The sequence below is a fragment of the Gadus morhua genome, chromosome 6 (genome assembly GCF_902167405.1).
Source record: "Gadus morhua chromosome 6, gadMor3.0, whole genome shotgun sequence".
Taxonomy (NCBI): domain Eukaryota; kingdom Metazoa; phylum Chordata; class Actinopteri; order Gadiformes; family Gadidae; genus Gadus; species Gadus morhua.
The window spans coordinates 3,272,164-3,281,337 of NC_044053.1; the positions used below are offsets into that span (position 1 = coordinate 3,272,164).

The 9,174-nt window shown below is 42.5% G+C and overlaps 1 protein-coding gene across 1 annotated transcript in view; it reads left to right on the forward strand.

The window, feature by feature from the left end:
* bnipl (BCL2 interacting protein like) overlaps nucleotides 1-3,599 on the forward strand; it is a 13,316-nt gene extending 9,717 nt beyond the window's left edge. The window contains exons 8-10 of the mRNA XM_030358053.1: nucleotides 1,427-1,513; nucleotides 2,198-2,296; nucleotides 2,679-3,599. Of these exons, the coding sequence (XP_030213913.1) occupies nucleotides 1,427-1,513; nucleotides 2,198-2,296; nucleotides 2,679-2,703 (211 nt within the window). The 3' untranslated portion in view covers nucleotides 2,704-3,599. The remainder of the gene's footprint in view (nucleotides 1-1,426; nucleotides 1,514-2,197; nucleotides 2,297-2,678) is intronic.
* Nucleotides 3,600-9,174: the final 5,575 nt, after the last annotated feature.

Here is a 9,174-nt window from a genome sequence, read left to right on the forward strand (position 1 = left end):
ACGCTTCAGAACCTAAAATCCCCTTTCTCCCCGTTGACACGACAACACATAACCGGCGTTTTCAGAAATCTCCACTTTGGCCGGAGTTTTTAGAAATAATCGTTTTCTGTGATAAGACAGGGCCTCCGACAGCACCCCCAGCACCCCTACTTCCCGCGGTACTGCGCGTCACAGTGCTTAAATTTGCATACGCGATCTGGTTGGATGACGGATCCGTCGCTGCCGAAAAAGTTGAACATTTTTCAACTTCTTGACTGAGCCGAAGGCTCCAACGGAACGGACGGATCCACAATGCATTGCGCGTCCGTCCCCATTCAAGTCAATGGGGATCACGCAACGGACGGAGGTAGTGGGCACGGGGCGTAACCCTACACCTCCATCGACGGGAGGTAGGCTAGCCTAGGACATAACCCTAACTCTAACCCTAAACCTACACCTCCATCGACAGGAGGCTAACCTAGGACCCAACCCTAACTCTAACCCTAACCCTACACCTCCAACGAAAGAAGGTAGGCTAACCTAGGACCTAACCTTAACCCTAACCCTACACCAGTGCTACACCTCCATCGACAGAAGGTAGGCTAACTCTGGTCCTAACCTTAACCCTAATCCTAACCTTGGCCCTAATAACCTAACCCTAATCCTGGCCCTTACCTTAACCCTAAGGCGTAGCCAAATATAGTTTACATCTCTTCCAGGTCAGGTGTAAGATTACTTACTTACCGACGGTTGCCATGGCGCACACATTTACATTCAAATTTACATTTAGGGCATTTAAAATATGCTTTTGTCCAAAGTGACTTACAATAAGGAGGGGGTGAGGGGTGTTTTTAGGAGAGTAAGGTGGGAGAAGGGAGAAAAATGGAAGACAAAGTGTTGAATAAAGTAGTAAATATTAAGCCGCTGCTTTCGTTAGCGGTTGGTGTTGAGATGCGTTATCTCTGTAAATAACAATGAAACCTACCCTGCTTTCACCCCTAGAATATGGAACCAATTAGCTATCGAACCAATCCTGTTTCATTTCTTATGGTATATTCACTGAGTCTCACAATCTTTATTTGTAGCATCTCCCCTCCAGCTGCTCGTACTGGTTAAGATCACTGAATGTTCTCTTTCTTCGTATAGCTGTTTGTATATGATCTGACTCATCAGCCTGACTCAGGAAAACATCCCTAAAAGACACAAATACAGTATATAATTCACGTTGAGCTTGGTTAAGACGCAGCTTAAGTGAAAGCAGTGCAGCTGAACAAAGATGCATCTAGGAATGGCTTCGAACTTAACAGTGGAACGCAGCAAGAGAAGAGACGGATGAATGTCCACCTGTAGACCCACGGTGTGGAGAGGTCCACGTACAGCAGATGTCAGGCTGTTGGGTGGATGACAGAGTAACAATGCTTAACCCTGGCCCCTCGTGTTCCCCCAGGCTGAAGAAGGACCTGAAGGGTCTTCTGGTGGTGCACCCGGCCTGGTACATCAAGGCCATGCTCACCCTGGTCAAGCCCTTCATCAGGTCTCCTCCATCCCATCGCCTCCTCCTCCTCTTCCTCTCTACATTTCATCCACATATCTGTCAATGGGTGCCAACACTCTTATCCAAAGGGCCTAAAAACACATCCTCATCTCTTTACATCTCCTCGTCCAATCATCTTCTCATCCTCTTACCTTTACATCTCGTCATCCTCATCTCTTTACATCTCCTCGTCCAATCATCTTCTCATCCTCTTACCTTTACATCTCGTCATCCTCATCTCTTTACATCTCCTCGTCCAATCATCTTCTCATCCTCTTACCTTTACATCTCGTCATCCTCATCTCTTTTCATCTCCTCATCCAATCATCTTCTCATCCTCTTACCTTTACATCATCTCTTCCTCTCATCTCATCTCCTCACCCTCTCATCTTCTCATGCTCGAGTCTGAGATACCTCCCGTAGCACGTCTAATGGCAGCTGATGCTCCTCTGACCATTCCCTCTATGAGGGTGAGGGTGAGGCCTCTTTCTGGGTTCATCTCTCGGTCTCTCCTTCTGGGGTCGAGGGGGACCCTGATCTCGACCTTCAGGGGGTTTGAGGGTATACTGTCTGTGGGACTATTGAGTCCTTTGTGGCTGACTCTGGGCTGAAGGGCTTCGAGAATACAACAGACTGGGCCTGACTGGTTGTGTCGTGTTTTGGCGTGCCCTGTTCTCTCTGCAGTGAGAAGTTCAGCAGGAAGATCTGCTTCATCCGCAGTCTGGAGGAGCTGGCCGAGTACATCCCCACCGAGAGCCTGCTGATACCCACACACATCAGGGAGTAAGAGAGCGCACGCACGCACGCACGCACGCACGCACGCACGCACGCACGCACACGTCATTGGAAATGAATGGGAGGGGATGCCTGTATTTATACGAGCGTGTCAAGCCAACGTGACCACAAGGGGGCAGTATAGCACTGTCAAATAAAATAAAGTGTACATAAACAGCTACGGAGCGACAGGCACGGTACGAGGTTGGCGTGTTCATGCTTCAGTGTAGCGATAGGAATCTTAGCATTTTTTTACGCAAAATTATCATTTAAGCGTGACGCCTCAACCGCTTATTTTCCTTTAGAAGCCATGTTAATATTCACATGTTGATGTAGGCCTACTGCTGGTTATCATTGTAACTTTGTGCAAATGTCTTTATTTTTCCTCCAGGATGGACAAGAAGTTGAAGAGGTGAATCTGTGGAGGCTGAGAGGACGCACACGCACACACTCGCACACAGTGGCGGACTCAGACTGTTTGAAGAAAAAATAAAAAGGGCACATTCTTGCTCTAGAGGACGCATCGTCATAATTTATTGCATGAAGGGGCACTAGAGGGCACCCATTCATATTTCTCACATGTTAAGGGCAGCCAATAAGGTACTTTCTCTCGTAGTCACCACTCTAGAGGGCACTTTTTCAACCATGGAGTGCGGCGCTGTAAGGACATTAACAGCTGGGCGTTATCGAATTTTCTTATCTAGAGGGCTCATCATCATAATTTATTGTATGAAGGGGCACCAGAGGGGACCCAATAATTTTTTTCACATGTTAAGGGCAGCCAATAAGGCACTGTCTCTCGTATTCGCAACTCTTTAGGGCACTTTTTCAACCATAGACCCCCTCCCCCCAAGTCCGCCACTGCTCGCAAACACTTGAAAACTGTAAATAAATGTAAATATGTTTATTATTATTATTTTTAATAATAACTGTAAATATCTATGAAGGGAGGTAATATATTCAAAATGGTCATTTTCTTACATATTTTTCTGTCCATAATTTTACATCTTTAGTAATAGTTTCTGCGTACTTTTCATCATGGAACAAAATTCACAACATTTCGTTTTTCAATCATTTTCTTCTTACTGTTATTTACAAGATCACAATCTTGCCTAAAGCAAACCTGTCTCTCCTGCTGGCTGTCATAAATAAGTCAGCATGTCATGCTAGAAGACAGATGAACGTTCGTCTATGGAGTCAACAGAAACAGTGTTTTAAGATATATTCTTAATTGTCATTAATACATTCGTAAAATGCTGGACATGTTTAATGGCCTCATTTGGTAACAATAAAGTGGTTTGGCATCATCATAGTTCATAATTTTCCCTTTAACTGTTGTGATGTGTGTACAATGTGTGTGCGTGTGGGTGTAACTTTCAGCCAAGATCGATGAATGTTGAGAGACTGAGCTTTAGATCAGACTTGATGGCCCCTGTCTCAAAGCTGTTCACATATTCAACCATCAATATTCATAGAATAATGTTAATAATGAATTTTGTTTCGTGTGTCGTGACTCTTATCAATATAAGAGACTCCTTGTTGTCTTGATTGTTAATAAATCGTGTATTCTGTTCAAATATGAAAGTTTAAAAAACACAGCAGCAAAGGAGGAACAACGCTGCAAGCGGCAGTAGTAGATCCTTGCCAAGCCAACATAAATCCCGCAACCTGTGATTAGCTTTGCTGTGAACTCAAAACTAATTACTAATTATATCGTCAAATCATCGAAGCACAGCAAGAGATAAATGAGTTAATTGGAAACCGCGTTGCGTCGTTTTGGACGCACGTTTTCCCATTAGCTGCCTCTAGTGGCGGAAGTTGTTGTTACAGCTATAGCGTTATCCTATCCAGACGACTGCCTTATATTTAATAGAGGAGGTCTGCATGCATCCACATTGTAAAGCACATCATCTCTAAAGATTAAGATCACCAGACGTTACTGAAACAGTGCTTATTATATGCTTGAAACCACAGAGGCACCATAACACTGTTGTTTTTTATTGGTGTCATGAAAAAAAACTAAAGGGGTAACACTGTCGATATTTATCAAATAAAACATAAGGGGTAACACTGTTGTTTTTCTTTGGTCGTCATCGAAAAAACACAAGGGGTAACACTGTCGTTTTAATCAAATGACACATGAGGGGTAACACTGTCGTTTTTATCAAATGAAACATGAGGGGTAACACTGTCGTTTTTATCAAATGAAACATGAGGGGTAACACTGTCGTTTTAATCAAATGACGCATGAGGGGTAACACTGTCGTTTTTATCAAATGAAACATGAGGGGTAACACCGTCGTTTTTATCAAATGACACATGAGGGGTAACACTGTCGTTTTTATCAAATGAAACATGAGGGGGGACACTGTCGTTTTTTATTGGTCGTCATGAAAAAAAACATAAAATATAAGAAACATGAAATATAAGGGGTAACACTGTCGTTTTTTATTGGTCGTCATGAAAAAAAACATAAGGGAAATAATAGAAAAACACACATACATTTTAATGTCATGTATATCCTCTTTATTGATGATTGATTATTGTGTATTGTCATCGCCTCAGTGGTGCAGTGGAGTGCACTCTGCCTAACCCACTGGAGACCATGGCTCAATTTCTGTGGAAAAGACAAAACGTAATGCTATCTTGTCTATTATCATATATAACCTCAGACTTAGTAATATTAGATATCTCAGCAGGGGTGGACTGGGAGAAAAATTCAGCCCTGGCATTTTCTCTCCAGACCAGCCCACTACATTATTAGCACTAGGGGTGGGACGAGACGAACGGGAAGAACCCTGTATATCCGAATAATAGTACAGTTTTTTGTTTTTCAAGTTTGTGTTTCTTGTGCTGCTGACAAGAAAGGTGTGAAACCCGAACAGGAAGTTAACAGACATCCTGTTGTTGCTGCACAAAACCCTTGTTAAATATCACACATGATCCAACGCTAAATCCTCTCTTGCAGTTATTAGTCTGTGACTGTGAAAATCGTAACCCAGCATTAGTTAAAACCAGACTCGGACAATAATAACAAATTCTCCTGACAAATAATCTAAATAGAAACATATTACAGACAGTAACAGCATTAGAGCTGAAATCAATTTGTTTTAACGGTGACTCAGTCATTATGAAACCATAAATAGAGAATTGAATTTTTTTCTCATATACTTCTCATACACGTGTATGTGCACATCTACTGTATGTATACATGTGCACAGACATGTATATGAGAATGCATATCTATTCAGACCTGTAATTCGGCCTACCTGCATAACTATTAATTTAACTTAAATGATATGCAAATGTTTGAAATTAAAATCAATGTGAAAATCTTCAACCAGGAAATAATCATAATCAAACCTTTGGTTTCAATCTGAGGCAAAACTAGTTGCATAATAAACTCACAAAGTCAAGAGAAGCTCTCTCTCTCTCTCTCTCTCTCTCTCTCTCTCTCTCTCTCTCTCTCTCTCTCTCTCTCTCTCTCTCTCTCTCTCTCTCTCTCTCTCTCTCTCTCTCTCTCTCTCTCTCTCATCATAGAATAACTTCTAGCAGGTGAGGAAAACCTGTTTGACAGGAGATGATGGTAGCAGAGAATATAAAGAGACATTTATGAATAACCAATTGTCATTTTATCACACATATAGTATGTTTCTTCACATAAACCTTTAAACATACACATATTGCATTCCTCTCGAAATAGTCATCACCTCAGTAAACAATAAATGAATTGAAAGATTACAATAAATTCAATGGCAAATATTGCAAATTAAACTAATTATTTCCAATAGGTTTACTTGTATTTTGTGCTAAAATTCAAAGTGTCACATCTGTATTTACAATACAGCTTGATTCTGCATCTCTATTTACAGCTCATTAGTCCATGTCAATGTTTTCTCTTGCTATGGCAACAAGAGACTGCTAACGTTAGCAGCTGTTAGCTAGCTAAGCCAAATCATCTGAACAATAATAACCCATAATATCACAATTCGGCCTATTTAAACAAAATCAACCACACCTACCAACAGTCACAGCCCTTCAACTCTGGGCTAATATGTTGTCGCAAGTATGCAGTTAATTAGGTCACATCACATTCAATGTAAAAACGTTTTCTACTTTGTTTTGGACATGTCTCAAAATGTAGCCTAGCTAGCCCCAGGCTAACGTTACTTAGCATATATGCCTCCACTCGCTCGTCTCCTGGCGCAGCAGCACCTGCTGGGGTGTGGACCCCGGCACCAAATAGGTCTGTCAATTTTGAACATTTAACATTTAACCCGGGCGTTTTCAGCTCCGTACCGGCTCCCGCGACTCTGGCCCATGCCATGAGGTCCCGCCCACCCTGGTATGTGTTGTGATTGACAGCACTGTCAGGGCTCTCTGAGCCTGTCAGCCCATGATTGATTGACAATGACAAACATAGACCAATAATATGCGTCGATGCTGGCAACACACTGCTAGCTCTCTGTAGCCCATTGGCCGGCCCAATTGGAGGGAATTTAGAGAGAGAGGAAAAAAGAAAACATAGCGGACCGGACCGGCCCACATTGGGTCAACGGCCCACCGGGACGATGCCCGGTATGCCAGATGGCCAGTCCACCCCTGTACGGATATGAGGGGTCTAGACCGTGTTATTGTCATGTCCTATATTAAATACTGAGTTTGGTTGTAGTACGGCTGTTCAAGTGCAGGCATAGAGGCCTACTTCCACATTTGAAGCAGCAAGCGGCTAAGAGCGTTAGCATTGTAGTGGTTGTGTGTATTACGACCTCTGGGTGCGTCCAGCCGGGTTCACGCGTATTTCGCGTGATTCTACGAAATTCGTAGTTCAGAAATTTCGACTCGCACAAAATATTCCTAATTTTCCGCGGCCAGCAACCACTCCTTGAAGTGCATACCGAAATGCAACACGGTGTTGAGATTTGCGGTGTTAAAATTCCCGCATTGAGTCGCAGTTCCCCCGAAGGAGCGCCCTGTTCATTTAGGACATATCGATTCTGATGGTGATAAACTCATCAATAGTTCACCTCTACGCAGCGGCGGCTTTTGAAAAAAATCTTAGGTTGGGCTATTTTTCTATTAATGATTAAGGGGACCAATTCAATAGGTTCATTAAGCAAGACAGTATCAATTTGTTGTTAGATGATTTACTCATACAGTGATCATTCTTGTGTCCGTCCACTAGATTGCAACCCCATAAACAAAAAGGGCGTAGCTCCACAGTTAATTATTTACATTAATGTAATGTATGATGTAAAATAGCTAAACAGAAGAAAATATGTCCAGCAACGACAGGGGCAGCATATTAATTCAAGTCAGGGGTGGACTGGGAGAAAAATTCAGCCCTGGCATTTTCTCTCCAGACCAGCCCACTACATTATTAGCACTAGGGGTGGGACGAGACGAACGGGAAGAACCCTGTATATCCGAATAATAGTACAGTTTTTTGTTTTTCAAGTTTGTGTTTCTTGTGCTGCTGACAAGAAAGGTGTGAAACCCGAACAGGAAGTTAACAGACATCCTGTTGTTGCTGCACAAAACCCTTGTTAAATATCACACATGATCCAACGCTAAATCCTCTCTTGCAGTTATTAGTCTGTGACTGTGAAAATCGTAACCCAGCATTAGTTAAAACCAGACTCGGACAATAATAACAAATTCTCCTGACAAATAATCTAAATAGAAACATATTACAGACAGTAACAGCATTAGAGCTGAAATCAATTTGTTTTAACGGTGACTCAGTCATTATGAAACCATAAATAGAGAATTGAATTTTTTTCTCATATACTTCTCATACACGTGTATGTGCACATCTACTGTATGTATACATGTGCACAGACATGTATATGAGAATGCATATCTATTCAGACCTGTAATTCGGCCTACCTGCATAACTATTAATTTAACTTAAATGATATGCAAATGTTTGAAATTAAAATCAATGTGAAAATCTTCAACCAGGAAATAATCATAATCAAACCTTTGGTTTCAATCTGAGGCAAAACTAGTTGCATAATAAACTCACAAAGTCAAGAGAAGCTCTCTCTCTCTCTCTCTCTCTCTCTCTCTCTCTCTCTCTCTCTCTCTCTCTCTCTCTCTCTCTCTCTCTCTCTCTCTCTCTCTCTCTCTCTCTCTCTCTCTCTCTCTCTCTCTCTCTCTCTCTCTCTCTCTCTCTCTCTCTCTCTCTCTCTCTCTCTCTCTCTCTCTCTCTCTCTCTCTCTCTCTCTCGCTTGATTCTGCATCTCTATTTACAGCTCATTAGTCCATGTCAATGTTTACTCTTGCTATGGCAACAAGAGACTGCTAAAGTTAGCAGCTGTTAGCTAGCTAAGCCAAATCATCTGAACAATAATAACCCATAATATCACAATTCGGCCTATTTAAACAAAATCAACCACACCTACCAACAGTCACAGCCCTTCAACTCTGGGCTAATATGTTGTCACAAGTATGCAGTTAATTAGGTCACATCACATTCAATGTAAAAACGTTTTCTACTTTGTTTTGGACATGTCTCAAAATGTAGCCTAGCTAGCCCCAGGCTAACGTTACTTAGCATATATGCCTCCACTCGCTCGTCTCCTGGCGCAGCAGCACCTGCTGGGGTGTGGACCCCGGCACCAAATAGGTCTGTCAATTTTGAACATTTAACATTTAACCCGGGCGTTTTCAGCTCCGTACCGGCTCCCGCGACTCTGGCCCATGCCATGAGGTCCCGCCCACCCTGGTATGTGTTGTGATTGACAGCACTGTCAGGGCTCTCTGAGCCTGTCAGCCCATGATTGATTGACAATGACAAACATAGACCAATAATATGCGTCGATGCTGGCAACACACTGCTAGCTCTCTGTAGCCCATTGGCCGGCCCAATAGGCCTATCTCAC